Below are 16,727 nucleotides of genomic sequence, written 5' to 3' on the forward strand. Positions count from 1 at the left end.
GCAAATATTCAAATAACAATACAAAGTATGGCATGGTATACTACTTATAATGTCCACAGAATACGTAATAGAACATTTTAATTGACAGTGAAGGGTATAAGCAAAGAAGAGTTAGAAAGTAAGGTGACTGATTTAAAGAAAGTTGCATATGAGGTCAGAGCGATGATTGAATATTATCTCAGCTTAAGCGGAGCCTTTCAGGCAGTGCATTCCAGAGTGTGGAGGCTACTCAGGAGAAGGCTTGCTTGCGGGTATAACATCCTGTAATGTCTTTTGGAGAGGGTGTGGTTAGTGATAGACCTTGGGAGGACCTTAGTGTCCTTGGCGGTGTGTGGAGGATCATCTTATTCTTCAGGTACTCAGGGCCACTCCCATTTAGTTGTGAATTCAACCACAAATGTGATAACTTATGTAACACAATACTGAATGAGATAGCACCAGAAAAAAACAAAATTTAGGCCCCTTAAGAAAATATCTCCTTGGCTCTTGGAGGATATTCTCGAGGCAAAAAGACAATGTAGATGTCTGGAAAGACTGTGGTCAAAATCCAATACCACAGAAAATAAGGCTAACTGGAGAAAATCTTTGAAAGAATACAAATACAAAATGAAGAAAGCCAAAATTTGCTATTATACAAACTAAATAGGAGAATTCTCACTAAATACAAGGAAACTGTATGCCTTAGCCAATAATCTGATAAATAGCCAACCTCTAACCATTTGTAGTAAATTGGCTCCATCTGCAGACCAGCTGGTGAATTACATCTTGCAGAAAATTATCAACCTCACAAACAATCTCAATGGATCTGAACCTGCTACAGCAGACCTTCTCAGTTTTCTCAACAAATCATTCACATGTCTACTAGAGACAGAATATGGTACTCTGTTACGGAACCATCATTAGACTTGGTCAAATATTACTTACACAAATATGATTCTCAGTGTACACTTGACTCCTGTCCTAGCTACCTACTAAAATCAGCATCTGACCTATTCATTCAATGCCTATAATCAAATCTTTTATGTTATCGAGAGGTATTTTCCCCTCTAACAATGAAATTGTGGATTTTTCCCAAGTCCATTTAGTAGCAGTTTATGGACTTGACCTTTAGGAAACTGTCCAACCCCTTTTTAAACTCTGCCAAGCTAACCGCCTTCACCACGTTCTCCGGCAACGAATTCCAGAGTTTAATTACGCGTTGGGTGAAGAAAACGTTTCTCCGATTTGTTTTAAATTTACTACACTGTAGTTTCATCACATGCACCCTAGTCCTAGTATTTTTGGAAAGCGTGAACAGACGCTTCACATCCACCTGTTCCACTCCACTCATCATTTTATATACCTCTATCATGTCTCTTCTCCAAGCTGAAAAGCCCTAGCCTCCTTAGTCTTTCTTCATAGGGAAGTCATCCCATCCCCGCTATCATTTTAGTCGCCCTTCGCTGCACCTTTTCCAATTCCATTATATCTTTCTTGAGATACGGCGACCAGAATTGAACACAATACTCAAGGAGCAGTTGCACCATGGAGCGATATAACGGCATTATAACATCCTCACACCTGTTTTCCATACCTTTTCTAATAATACCCAACATTCTATTCGCTTTCCGAGCCGCAGCAGCACACTGAGCAGAAGGTTTCAGTGTATTATCAACGACGACACCCAGATCCCTTTCTTGGTCCGTAACTCCTAACATGGAACCTTGCATGATGTAGCTATAATTCGGGTTCTTTTTTCCCACATGCATCACCTTGCAGTTGCTAACATTAAACGTCATCTGCCATTTAGCCGGCCAGTCTCCCAGTCTCGTAAGGTCCTTCTGTAATTGTTCACAATCTTGTCGCGAGTTCACGACTTTGAATAACTTTGTGTCATCAGCAAATTTAATTACCTCGCTAGTTACTCCCATCTCTAAATCATTTATAAATATATTAAAAAGCAGCGGTCCCAGCACAGACCCCTGAGGAACCCCACTAAGTACCCTTCTCCATTGTGAATACTGTCCATTTAACCCCACTCTCTGTTCCAGGTGCCCTTCCAGTTTCAGTGTCCCCCCACCCTCCCTCAGAGTTTCAGGATCCCCACCCTCCCAGTTCCAGGGTCACCTTCCCTCCTGCCCAGTTCCATAGTCCTCCTCCCACCCTCCCAGTTCCAAGGTCCCCCTACCAGTTCAAGGGTCCCTCCCCCTCCCTACCAGTTCCACGGTCCTGTCCTCTCCCTTCCTCCCTCCCTCTGAGGTGCTTAGGGGGGGTGGGTTGCTATTTGTTGTCAACCTAAGGAGACACTGCTTCTGGCGTCCACCAGCTAAGTCCTGTCCTGACCCACAGCCAGCTGGAGCTCCCTCATACTCTTTCAGTGACACACATTGATAGGCAACGGCGGGGCTGACGCATCCACAGGCACTTACCTGGATAAATTGTGTATTGTTGACAAATGATCTGAAAATACAGAGTTTAAAATTGCAGTTTCTACCAGGTAGAATAATTTTTAAAGCTGTTTTAGTGATATTTAATTTAGATTTCATGATATTCCTATGTACAGATGGGAAGGTTTCAAATAAATTAAAATGGTGTGCATTAAGAAAACAAAAACAAAAACCTTTTGTCCTTTACCCCTAGTAAAAAAAGGCCTGTTTCTGATACAAATGAAACGGGCGGTAGCAAGGTGTTCCTTGGAGTGTGTATGTTTGGGTGAGTATGTGTGAGATTGACTGTGTGTGAGAGAGAGAGAGAGTGAATGTGTGAGTGTGTGTGGGGGTTTTTGTGTTTGTTGCTTGTGTGGAAGGTTGGTTTTTCCTTTTTTGTGTGTGTTTGTGTGTGTGTGGGGGGGAGGGGGTAGCTCTTGTAAGCACTTGGGAACCTGCCTGCCAAGTCGTTAATATGCCTGTGTTCTGGTGAGCTGTGTTTGCAAATTTGAACTGCATGAGTATTTGTCAGCATACCTTGTTCTGTGGAAGGCTGCGTTTTGATGTGCTTTGGGGGGGAGTGGGGAGGGGGAAGTTCCTTTAAGCACTTGGATACCTGCCTGTGAAGTCGTTAATGTGTGTTCTGGATAGCTGTGTTTGCTTGTGGTTGGGGGAGTGTGTCTTTTGAAGCTCCTGTAAGCACTTGGGAACCTGCCTGCTTGCTGTTTTTATCTCCATTTGTAATTGTCTGGTTTTCTGGTTGTGTGGAAGTCTGCGTTTAGATTTTGGGTGGGTTGGGGGGGGCGAGGGGATGCAGACGTCGAGTCAGTGGTTAGTTTTGTGTGGGTGGTCGTTTCTTAGGGTGGCTGCACATACCGGGAGCAGGAACATGGGCATCCAAATAGTTTTGTCCTTCCAGCGACGTTCCTCCTTTCTCTGTGCTGCACAGAAAGTGACTCATTGTGCTGCTCAGGGTTACCAGATGGAAAAATTTTTTCCCACCCAATCCAGCCTAAAAACAGCCCAAAACCCGCCCAAACTCAAACCCCGCCCCTGACACCCCCACCCCCGCGTCATCACCCCGCCCCCGCCGTCATCAACCCCGCCTCTCTCGTCATCGGCCCCGCCCCGTCATCATCGGCCTCGCCTCCCCCGTCACCGGCCCCGCCTCTCTCATCATCGGCCCCGCCTCCCCCGTCATCGGCCCCGCCCAGAATGTCAGTAACCCCGCCCAAAACATCACTAACCCCGCCCCCTGCGGCTGAAAAACCCGCCGGAAAACCGCCCAAAATCAAAAAAAAAAAGCCCAAAAAACCGCAACCCGCCGCGGGCAAAAATTTTCCGCGGCGGGTCGTGGAAAACCGCCCAATTGGGCGGTAAAACCGCCCACCTGGCAACACTGGTGCTGCTGAGTCTCCTCGGAAGAAAAAAAAAACGTCAGTGTGCTTGGTTTTGAGTGTATGGGAATGACGGCTGTGTTGGGGAGTGGAAACAGAGATTAACCAATGGGCTTCCTTGCTCGTGTGTAGTAATCGCCGTGCACCATGGCCGGAGTCGGAGAGGGAGGGTGGTGGAACAGTGAGCAAGCGGCTGAGGGAGGGTGGGTGGGTGAGGGGGACTATGGGCGGGGGGGCGGGGTCCAGCGCCGATTTTGGTTGGTTTTGAGTGTATGGGAATGACGGCTGCATTGGGGAGTGGAAACAGAGATTACCCAATGACAATCCGATTTGTTGAGTGTCATTGCTCCGCCCTCAACGTCGTCATGTTGTGACGTGGGGCAGGGCAGACACTCATGCGATCTTGCAACTACAAATTTAGAACGTTGGAGGTGCCTTTTATATATAGAGATTATTATTACAGTGTTTTTTCATGTTTTACCTTCACTTTATCTGAACATTGCTGTATTGATTTTACACACTAACCATATATCGATGACTATGGAATGGAATATGATCCAACAAAGCTCTTTAGCCAACCAGGTAGGAAAGAAAGAGGTTCTAGGACATAGGCCTGGGAGCATTAGACTTTTCTTCATGGTATATTTTCTTCCAGCTGATTTTTGTTGGTGGTGGCTGTGTTTCTAACGTTGATGCTAAAGATTGCCCAAAATCAAAGCAGTAACCATCCCTTTTAGCACCTGGGGCAAATGATTGGTTCTGTGCCCCCCTCCCCCCCCCCCCCCAACTGCATCCTGATCTCTGCCCCTCACTCCCTCTACTCTGATCCCCAGTCCTCTTTCCTTGTTCCATTCTTTCTCCTCCCCCATCACTCAAGATGAAAGTGTCATGCGTCCTGGTTTTTCAGCTTTTGGTAGCTCATGGTTGTATTTCAGTGACTTTTGTCACTTCTGGCTAGTTACTTCTCATCCTTTCCTAGTTATAGCTCTATCCAAAGCAATCATGCCAAGGAGTAAAACTGTTTACACTTACCAAAGGGCAATAGTCAATTTTAATTCATGTATGAGCTCTAGGCTTTTTCTCACAAAGATGTCTGTCTGTTTTCAGGTCGCTGAAGAGGAAAAGCTCATGGAAAGGTCCAATTCTTTAGAATCAGAAGCCTCCAATTCGTGCAGCAGCCAGTGGTCATCGACAACCTGGAGCTCTTTACTCATCCTTGCATCAAGTCTGGTCCTTGAGTGAAATGGATCAACTTTTTTTTTTAATTTGCTCTTTTATGGACTTTTCCTAAGTGACAGCTCTTTTGGGTGAGATAAAGGGAATACAGTCTCTTATCCAGTTTTTAAGTTGTTTGAAAAAGCTTGTTTAGTGTAACCTTTCAACCCCTTAACACCTTTTTCCTGTCTGTAAAAGTTTTACATAAATAGAATTGGACTTTTTCTTCCTACATGACTTTGTGAATGTCCTGAAACTGAGCCTTGTGGTGACTGCCTGACTGAATGGGAGATTGGACATGGGACATAGCTGACTTGTCACGATTCTTTGGAAACAAGTGCCAAAGACAGCCTAGATACAACCTGCAGGATTCACATTCCAGAAAGTGAAACAAGACCACTCCCAGAACATTCTTAAATGAACTTGCGTGGATTGAAATAAGCTTTGACGGGACAAGTAAAAGTGTAACATTTGGACTAAAATCCATCAATTCTATCTTCTTATAAACATCATACAGTAGACTAAGAAAATGAAATGCTTCTCTGACTATTGGGTCCAAGTTGACTGTTTGTATTATCTGAGACTTTATTTTCTACGTTCCAAAACAAACAAAAAAAAAGAACGTTAATGTATATGGTATATTATGACTCCATTCCAGAAAAAAAAAAAAAACTGAACTTCCTTCTGTGTAAAACTGATGTTGAATGTTCTGAAGAAGAAATGGGTAAAATTGAAGGGTTTACATAAAATCTGTAAGCGTGGTGGCATCCATTCTTTTCTCATAAATCCTAGATTATATCCCATCATATCCAATTGATATGCCAAGTATTGGTCCTCTATTTATATGCAGGGACTCTGAAATATTTAAACTCTGTAATACTATCAGTGGTACATCACAAAGGGTTGCAATAAGGTTGATGTGATGTGCTATCTCTAGTATTATCATGTTTTGCATGGTAGGAGGGCGTACATGAAACGTGTGTCTCCTGTATCCTGTCCATATAAAGCAGATCTCCTCATGCCAGGTCACTTGATAGCCCTTGATTACTGTATTTATACAAATTCCATTTGTTCTAGCAAAAAGAAAGTAAAAGACTTCTGTATGCATAAGGGTTAATTATACTCAGATGAACAGCAAAACATAATCTTGGCATTATGCATGCTGCAACATCCTATATAATTTTGTTGAACATTCCACTGGGCACAAAGGATGAAACATTTTAGACTATAAAAAAATGAAAAAATAAATAAAAAGGTTCAGAGTCCGACTGGTCATCCTGGTCTTGGGGAAAAACTGTGGTCTTGTCAGTATGTGATGTACTTTACTGAACCAACAGGAAGATTATACATAAACCTCCTCATTCTGTAATTTTAGCATCTAAAGTCTCAGTTTAAAAAGCAATACCTACATCGGATTCAGAAATCAAGTTGTGCAGAATATCTAACTTAATGCAGACTGATTGTGTGTTGACTAATAACCAAGGCATAGGAGTTATACAACTAGATTGAACACCAGTGCATTTAATAGCAAAGTTCTGACACCACTTGGTCTCCGAATCTGACAAGAATATGAAAGATTATAGCAACCTCTACCAGCTATAACTGGTATATTATGAAATGTGGGACACAAATTATAGAAAGCTAGTACTTACACATCTGATTGCTACAGTTATGCATGTAAGTGCCAGCCGTGCAATGGTATCCTAAAATGTTGGCATGCAACACGCTTAGCAGGTTAGTGCAAAGGGGAAGAGTTTGAGCAGGGCATGGGCAGGTCCCACAGTTATGCACATAACTTACATATACACCTGCTATTGATATGGTGTAAGTGGGCATGCCTAAACCCTGCATAAATGCTGACATGCTAGTATTCTATAACAGAATCTGGGGGCCCAGGTGCCATTGTAGAATTAGCGCTTAGGGCGCTGCATCTTGGACCTAACATTTGGAGCTCTTTGTAAAATTGCCCCCATAGAGGATAACTTTAGATAGGGACTTCCCCAGAAACCTGTTGGAAGGCAATCTTTGGAGCTATATAAACAATAAGATGATGGGTTCTGTGAGGTGTGGGGCTGAGAATTATCTCCAAGGCCCTTACTGTTTACAGCACTCCTGGCCTCTGGTTACCGCACTATTTTCCACGCTGAGGAGAAAGGGGTGTTGATATAAATAAGTCTGTTCTACATGTGGAGGGGCATAATCGAACGGGGTGCCCAAGTTTTCCTGAGGACGTCCTCACAGGATGTCCCGGTGAAAGGGCGGGAAAACCCATATTATCGAAACAAGATGGGTGTCCCATCTTTTGTTTCAATAATACGGTCAGGGACGCCCAAATCTCAACATTTAGGTCAACTTTAGAGATGGTCGTCCCTGGTTTTCGGCGATAATGGAAACTGAGGACGCCCATCTCAGAAACGACCAAATCCAAGCCATTTGGTCATGGGAGGAGCCAGCATTCGTAGTGCACTGGTCCCCCTCACATGCCAGGACACCAACCGGGCACCCTAGGGGGCACTGCAGTGGACTTTAGAAATTGCTCCCAGGTTCATAGCTCCCTTACCTTGGGTGCTGAGCCCCCCAAAACTCACTCCCCACAACTGTACAACACTACCATAGCCCTAAGGGGTGAAGGGGGAACCTAGACGTGGGTACAGTGGGTTTGTGGTGGGTTTTGAAAGGCTCACAATTACCACTACAAGTGTAACAGGTAGGTGGGGATGGGCCTGGGTCCGCCTGCCTGAAGTGCACTGCACCCATTAAAACTGCTCCAGGGACCTGCATACTGCTGTCAGGGAGCTGGGTATGACATTTGAGGCTGGAAAAAAATATTTTAAAAGTTTTTTTTAGGGTGGGAGGGGGTTAGTGACCACTGGGGGAGTAAGGGGAGGTCATCCTCGATTTCCTCCGGTGATCATCTGGTCAGTTCAGGCACCTTTTTGAGGCTTGGTCATAAGAAAAAATGGACCAAGTAAAGTCGGCCAAGTGCTCGTCAACGACGCCCTTCTTTTTTCCATTATCGGCCAAGGATGCCTGTGTTAAGCACGCCCCAGTCCCCACCTTCACTATGCTTCTGACTCCCCTGGGAACGTTGGTCATCCCCACGACGGAAAGCAGTTGAGGGCGCCCAAAATTGGCTTTTGATTATGCTGATTTGGGTGACCCTGGGAGAAGGACACCCATCTTGAGATTTGTGTCAAAAGATGGGTGCCCTTCTCTTTCGAAAATGAGCCCAAAAGGCAGATAACTGCAACTCCAATTTATTAGTAAACCAAAAGGGTCAAACATCATGAACAGACATCAACCATGAAAAATAGCAGCAAAATGAACAGTTAATGTAATTATTATTTCTTCATGAGATACAGAAAAATATTTACAATAGCATTACTCTACTTTTCTCACTGGAACAAAGACTTCGCTGGAGGAGTAGCCTAGTGGTTAGTACAGTGGGCTTTGATCCTGGGGAACTGAGTTCAATTCCCACTGCAGCTCCTTGTGACTCTGGGAAAGTCACTTAACCCTCCATTGCTCCTGGTACAAACTAAGTACCTAAATATATGTAAACCGCTTTGAATGTAGTTGCAAAAACCTCAGAAAGGTGGTATATCAAGTCCCATTTCCCTTTCCCTTATATTCAACTCACTCCTTTCTAGGCATTACAGGTAGCTTCCTGAGAACTGTGTCAGCTCTGTCTCTAATGTCCTCTGGACACACACAAGATACCCGCAACTAATATGCATGAGAGATTTGGATACAGTGGAGTAAGTGCATGCAAATTTATCTTATGCATATTCATCATGGCTAGCTTGAAAGCCAGACTAACTTGGCATGTCTTGAGGACTTGACTAGTAATGTGGACATTCCTATTGTCAAGAATGGTAGTAGGTGGCAACCCCCCCCCCCCCCCCCCCCCCAGGTGCTACCAATCCTCTGATTCAGGCATATGAAAGTCTTATACTGAAAGACATTTCAAAGCTTGAACAAAATAAAAAAGCATTTTAAAATATTACTAAAGAGGAGAAAGCTATCAGTACACTTAGCAATGACACATCTATAATTATAAAACCAGCTGACAAAGGCAGAGCTGTTGTAGTTATGGTCAAAGATGCACATATTTCTGATATCAAAAGACAGGTATTCAGAGTTGTTACAAAAAACTTCAAAAGAAAACGTACTCCTGCTATCAAAGATGAAATCAGCTCTCTTGAAATAGTAATTGAATTCCTTAATGTACAACACCCGGATAACCTACAATATATGTACTACCCAAAATACTACTACTACTATTTAACATTTCTATAGCGCTATAATACAAAATAAAATACAAAATAAAACAAAATAAAATACAAAAGTCTTTGCAGTCACCCCTAGGTAGACCTATAATATTGACAATTGAGTCCCTACTAGAACCCTTATCTGTTTTTACTGATCCTTTTGTTAAGACTGTTTTAAAAATCCCCTCGTATACTAGGGGCTCCACTGATATTATTAATATTCTTGGTTCAATGCAATGCACAGGAGATATACTAATAGCAACATTAGATGTGGAGTCCCTGTATACCAATATCCCACAGTCTGATGCCATACAGATTATTAGAGACATTATTAGTCATTTTGCCAGAAAATACCAACTGAGTTCACTGTGGAAATTGCTACAATTGTTTAAAAACTTCTTTGCTTTTGATGGTGATTTTTATCACAACAAATCAAGGGTAGAGGAATGGGTGCCACAATGGCACCCTCAATAGCTAGTCTATACATGGACAACTTTGAAAAAAGTTTTGGGAAGAACACCAGTATAAAAAGAATATCACCCTTTGGAAGTGATATATTGATGATATACTTATCATCTGGCAAGACTGAAGCACAGACTGCTTTGAAACATTCCATGTGCTGTACCAGAACCATAATACTGCTAAGAGCTTTCTGAAATTTTATTCTTAATTTCTCAACTTTCTGGCTACATTTTTAGCTACCAGATATATCTATTCTCTAGACTTTATTGCTTGTTGCTTAGTTAATTTGTGCTGTGAATCTATATTGTGGTATACGGCTCAGTCTTTTAACCTATACCCCCCTAAAAAAGACCAAAATTAAAAAAAAAAAAACATTTTCCCTTTCTACCTAGCTCTGATAGTAGAGATGTTAGGCTTTTCAAACTGTTTTGTGTCCACCCTGATAACTCTTGCTGTAGTTTTGATGTGTTTATCTCTGCCTCTTGTGTCAGAGCAGATATGGTGGTATCGTGTGGCTTGGCTGTGTATTATGTTTTTTTTTGTATGTGAAGGGTGGAAGCTGGAGTTGTGGAGATAGTTGCATGTCTGTAGGTTTCTTGTATATCAATGTTTGTATGTAGCCATTGTTGATGAAAACTGTGGTGTCTAGAAAGTTGACTTTTTCTGGGGAGTAGTCAATTCTCAATTTTATTGTAGGATGGTATGTATTGAAAGAACTGTAAACTTGTTTGAGAGTCTCTTCTCCCTCAGTCCAAATCATGAAATGTCATCAATATACCAGTATATTTTAAGGGTTTAGTTTGATATGTATTTAAAAACATCTCTTCCAGTTCTGCCACGAAGAGGGTAGTATATTGGGGTGCCATTCTGGTGCCCATAGCAGTGGCCATGATTTGCAGATAGATATCATTGTTAAAACGGAAATAATTCTGAGTTAGAATGAATTTGATTAAGGAGAAGCCACTTGTGGAGCACACCATTCAAGCTGGACATATGTTTGAAGATAATAGGTTTTTTGCTTTGGCTGTCCTGCATACATCATGGAGAGAAGGAAATGTGGACAAAATTCTACCAAGAACAGATCAAATACTCATCTTTAAATTCCAGACAGTGACCCCTTGGGGATTTAATATGGAGATGGACTTGTTGGAATTGTTTTAATCATTCCTTTATTCATTGTCATTGTTTTTACCAGTATTGTAAAGAACTTGATAATATTTGTAAAGAATATTATCAAGTAATTTATATTTAAATATTTTGTCAGCTTTTCATGGTCAGGTATGGGAAAGCTAAGCCGGTGCTGACTCTTCCTGGGTTTTCAGCTGCTGGAATATTCCAGACATTTCCACTTCTTAAAGGGAAAACCCTCCTTGTGAGACTGGAGAACTGGGCTTCCTAAAGGAACAACATAAGGAAAACTAAAACTAACTGTAGGTATTGTGCTTAATGCTAGGTTTCAAGTTATGAGTTACCACTGCTAATGGATCATGAAATTATATTTAGCAGCATGGAAGTGGATGGGGAGGTGGGTGGAGGATAGGTGAGTTACTGAGTGTGTGCACAATAGGTGGGTGTGTTAGTGTGGGTGTGTTAGTGAGTGCTGCTCAATATAACCAAAGTTAAACAAAGATACCCGGTTCACCTTTTTACTCCCTAGACTACTGAATGCTAGCCTCTAAATCTTAAAATAAAAAAACACTTTACAAAAAAATACTTGTAAAGAACAGGATAATATTTGCTACTTTTACTGAAGTAATAATTATGCCAATTTTTACCACTTTTACTCAGTTACATCTGATGCTTGCAGTCAGTGCGTTTTTTATAGCGAAAAAGGTGCCGGTACTCAAATGCCAGGCCACCCTTCAGGGGTGGGATATCACTGAGGGACCCACCCCACAATAGCCAGGCCCCCTGCAATCAGTCACAGAATCTATGGCAAGGCAGAATTGGTGTGTACAGCCTGAGCTCTTTCATTAAAATTTGCGGACCATGGGTCAATTTTAGCAGACAATGGAAAAGGTGCTGGTACTCAGTACCCTCAAGTACCCCCTCAAAAAAAGCCCTGCTTGCAGTTAAAAGTAAAAAGTAAAATCAGAAGGGAGATGTAATTAACGATTCCTCAGTAGACCAAATGAAACAGCAAAACTGGGAACAGGATTTTGCCATTGCAAACCTTGTCACACAAACGGTGGATCATCTCATATTAAATTTTGCTGCTCAGTGAATATAACCTATAAGAACAGTGGAGCTGCCTGTGTTTTTTGAACTGGTTAGTGGCCTCCAGTCAAATAGAACAGTGATGAACTGGTTCACTGCCAGAACTATCCCAATATAAGCCACATGGAAATTTGTCAGCATCTGATAGGACATCAGTAGTGTTGTTGAGGATGCTGTGGTCAGAAGATCTCTGTTGATTTGCCATTATGCAGCTACAAATCTTCCCCCCTCCCCCCACCCAGAACTCCCTGCTTAAGCCATTCCAGCCTGGTCTCTCAGCCAATCACAGCACATTTAGCTGATACCAGCTTCTCTGAATGTGCAGATCTCTCTGTTGATTTGTCACACGCAGCTATAAATCCCCACACCCCCCACCCCCAGACCTCCCTGCTTAAGTCAGTCCAGCCTGGTCTCTCAGCCAATCACATCACCTTTAGCTGACACCAGCTTCTCTCTGATTGCATGTACTGCTTCCTCTGCAGGCAGGCACTTCTGTCCGTGACCATTGTCATCTTGAGATTGCAGAATCGTTTATTTAGTGTGGATTGAGGAAAACAAAAAAAGGCTACAAACAGCTTTCATACATGCAGCTTGTATGTGTGTATGAAACCGTCTGCAGCATTCGCAGAGCAGCTACGCTTAGCGATTGGCTGTTCTGCACATGCTCAGCAGACTGATTGGCTCCCCCCCCCCCCCATGAGTTCCTCGCTGTCTTTGCAAGCAGCTCGTTTGCATGCGATTTCCTTTATGCATGACCACCTTTTTCTGAATTGGTAAGCTGCAACAAGAATCGGAAAGGTACGGGCTTTTTGCAGGGAGTTTAATACATCTCCTTCTATGTCCTGAAAGCCCAAGTATCTGGCTGTGCAGCAAGGACTGGGTAAATAAACACTGTGCTAGTCCATCATTTAGGCCACCTTGGTAGAAAAAAGAACCCTTTCCCATGGCTGCTTCCACAATCTATTTGGAGTAAGATTGAGCTGGATGTGAGAGCTGAGTCAGAGCTTCCACATCAGCTTACGGAAATAGCCATCTTTTGGGAACAATGTGCATTTTTCTGTATTCTAGACCCCACTATTTTGGTTACATACATTGATATTGCAAAAGAAAGGGTATCAGGGCAAATCACAGTGAGGAGACATGGCCTCGTTTTGGCATCATCTGCCTTGGTCAGGGCTCTGGGAGTGTGTATGTACCTGATTCTATATCAGAGGTGCTCAATGTCAGTTTTCATGCTCCGCAACCCAGTTCAGTTGTCAGGATTTCCTCAATGAATATGTATGAGATCTATTTGCATGTGGACCTTGAGGAGTGACATTAACCACCCCTGTTCTATATAATCTCTCCTAATGTCTGAAATACTCCAGTTAACCTTCTGTAAGGATGCCCAATTTTGCAGTCTCACTAGGAGCATTTTCCCTTAAAGAAGTTTTAATGGAAAGGTCTGGAATACTCAAAATGGTTGAAAACCCGGGAAGAGTTGGTGCTGATTTATTTTTCCCATACCTGACCATGAAAATCTGAGATTTAGGAAATCCAATCAAATAGATGTACACTTTATTTATCCCACTCTTTCATGCATCAATAACGAGAAAAACTAAGGGGCCCTTTTACTAAGGTGCGGGAGGGCTAACGCGTGGGTAGTGTGTGCCAAATCAGTACTACCACTGGGGGCAGGCATGTGCCCAGAGTAATTCTGAGTACGGTGAGTGCTGAATCCCATGGTAGAAAATACGTTTCTACCGCCAAGTAGGGTCATTCTACTGTGGCGGGTGTTCCCGTCAGTAATCAGCAGTTGGTGCGCGCTGCATGGTTACCCTGTGTGTAGCGTGTGAGCCCTTACCACTAGCTCAACGGGTGGCAGTAAGGGCTCAGGCTGTAAATAGGTGCAAGCTAGTTTTAATTTCAGCACACGCCCATTTCCCAGCCACGGTAAAAAAAAAAAAAAAAGGTCCAGCGCACACCCAAAACACATGCCCACACTACCACAGGTCACATTTTACCACAGCTTGGTAAAAGGGCAACTTGGTAAATTATATTTAAATATTTTGTCAGCTTTTCATGGTCAGGTATGGGAAAAATAAGCCAGTGCTGACTCTTCCTGGGTTTTCAGCTGTTGGAATATTCCAGACATTTCCACTTCTTAAAGGGAAAACACTCCTTGTGAGACTGGAGAACTGGGCTTCCTAAAGGAACAACATAAGGAAAACTAAAACTAACTGTAGGTATTGTGCTTAATGCTGGGTTTCAAGTTATGAGTTACCACTGCTAATGGATCATGAAGTTATATTTAGCAGCATGGAAGTGGATGGGGAGGTTGGTGGAGGAAAGGTGAGTTACTGAGTGAGTGCACAATAGGTGGGTGTGTTAGTGAGTGCTGCTCAATATAACCAAAGTTAAACAGACGTTCACCTTTTTACTCCCTAGACTACTGAATGCCAGCCTCTAAATCTTAAAATAAAAAAAACGTTGAACATACAAGGTAAAGTGTCACTCAGATATTGCAAGCCAGGTCACCCAGATTCAAAGACAATTTGATTCACATCAGGTCACAGTCTGCTTTAGCTTCAATAAATCTCCTGCCAGCTGGTAACCTTGTTTGCATCTAATTAAAATTCAAAGCAGACACATTTGAAACTACATTATTGGCTTGTGTTGATTAAGATCCTTTACAACAAATGGCTTCTTGTTGCGTACTCAGCATTTCTTTTGCTTGAGCAAAACAGAAGTCATCATAAATAATTAGACCTTAGGAATATGTATTCATTAGCGAACCTTACAAAACTGAATGTGCATTGAATCAATGTAACATGCATTGAGCTACAAATTTACATGACATCAATTAATGCACAGTAAAACATTTTTATAAAAACATATGTTTGAAACAGACCACAATAGTCAGAATTAGGAAAAAGCTCAGATTAACTGAAAACGTTGCACTGTACACATCCCTATTAGATCTGTATAAACATTTTTTATCCCGAAATTAACAGATGACTCCCTGTGCTTAACTGAGCATCTGGTTTTCCTTTCTAAAAAATGAAGAAGCCCTCATTGAAAGTTTGAAGGGATCAAACCATTCTGCAGTAGCTGTTAATTATTCACAAAGGAGGATCTATTTTTTCCAGTCCAACATCCTTGGTAGACAGAGTCTGCTTCCTATAGTTCAACATCCTCCCCCAGCACCTCCCTTCCTTGCTTTCTGTATGGACCAACTTTTATTTTAGAAAAGGAAAAGACTCAATACAATGCACTGAGCAGCCCTGACAGGCAACTTTTGTTCAAAAGAGACACGGGAACGAACCCTTATTAGAAAGACTTTATCCCGGATATGCAGAGACGAACTATAATGGGTTTTTTTTTTCCTAGAAGCAATCTCAGCTATCATCATATAGACTGGAATCCCTCATAACCCCCCCCCCCCCCCCCCCAAAAAAAAAAAAGTGGCTCCACTAGCAATATCATTTCATTCGGTCCTCTTTTACCTCCACCTCTAAGACTTCTACTGGGTCTCCCATTGATTCTTCCTGGGGCCTGTCCATCAACTGCTCTGCCCCTTGAAAGTTTGACCTAGCCATGAAAAACAAAACACAAAGTGCCACCTGCAGGCCTAGGGCTGCAACATCAAGTGCTTAATACCATCTCCAACCAGCAAACTTGCAGATCCTTAAGAGCTTTGGCCCCCTCAACCAGAATGGTCCACCTTTGTCCATTCTATTCTATCCATGACTTATATTTCACCCACATTCCAAATAGGATTTGTAGTGGACAAAAATCTGTAAGCAATGCCAACACTAAAGCATCTATCTTCTGCAGGCACAAGACCTCCTTAAAACTGGAATCCTGGGTGTCTCTTTCTGCTATTTTTTGTTTACCACACTGTGCATATAAAAGGTTCTTGAGGGCTTTAAAGTGGGTCTTCTTGTTTGGAGAACAGTTTGCCAGCTGCTCATCGAAAATGTTCAGCGTTGCCAGCACATGTGTAATCAGTGAGGGCAATTCATCAGGGTGAAATATATGGATAAAGGAATATTACTCAGCGCAAATCTTGAGAACCTCCAAATCAGCTAAGCTCTACAAAATCCTTCAGTCATTTACCACCTTCACTACACCTCAGGACTTCCACCCTTGTGCCGGGTGCTCGCACCCAGGCAAGGCATTTTGAACCCAATATATCACAATTGTGTGCTCCTTTTGCTATCTCCCCACAGCCTCTGCTGGCACCCACGTCTCCCTGTTCAGCTATCTCTCACAGTGGCGTGGCTTCCTTCGCTGTTGTTCATTCTAAAATGTTATCATCTTTTGCTCTCCCTTCTCCACTTGAACTAAGAAAGCTTATTCAGTCCCAAAGACCTACTACAGCGTCCCATGACCCACTTCCTTTCCACTTTGTTAAATGTTTCCTGCCTGTGTTTCTTCCCTACATTCATTCTGTGGTCACCCTTTTGTCTCTCCATGGGAGTAGTCCCAGAAGCCTGAAGCTCAGTGTATGTCCGTCCTAACCTAAAGGACCCAATACATTCCTTAAGAGACCCTGCTAACTATTGCCTAGCCAACCTCCCATTTCTAGCCAAGCTCACTGAAACAATAGTTCACCAGCAAATCACAGAACATCTCCAACAACCAGATGTTACATCCACACCAAACCAGCTTCTTCCCAAATCATAGTACTGAAACCATCTTACTGGGAATGGTGACTACAATCCTTTCCATCCTCGATAAGTTTCAATTAATCCTTCTCATTTCACTCGACCCTACAG

General features: G+C 42.6%; 1 protein-coding gene across 2 annotated transcripts in view; it reads left to right on the top strand.

The window, feature by feature from the left end:
• Window positions 1–5,698, top strand: part of GFRA4 (GDNF family receptor alpha 4) — a 434,625-nt gene extending 428,927 nt beyond the window's left edge. For both annotated transcript variants that reach the window (XM_030190988.1, XM_030190989.1), the window contains exon 8: window positions 4,910–5,698. In XM_030190988.1, coding sequence (XP_030046848.1) covers window positions 4,910–5,044 — 135 coding nt within the window. In that variant the 3' untranslated portion in view covers window positions 5,045–5,698. The remainder of the gene's footprint in view (window positions 1–4,909) is intronic.
• Window positions 5,699–16,727: the final 11,029 nt, after the last annotated feature.

The sequence above is a fragment of the Microcaecilia unicolor genome, chromosome 2, assembly GCF_901765095.1.
Source record: "Microcaecilia unicolor chromosome 2, aMicUni1.1, whole genome shotgun sequence".
Classification (NCBI taxonomy): domain Eukaryota; kingdom Metazoa; phylum Chordata; class Amphibia; order Gymnophiona; family Siphonopidae; genus Microcaecilia; species Microcaecilia unicolor.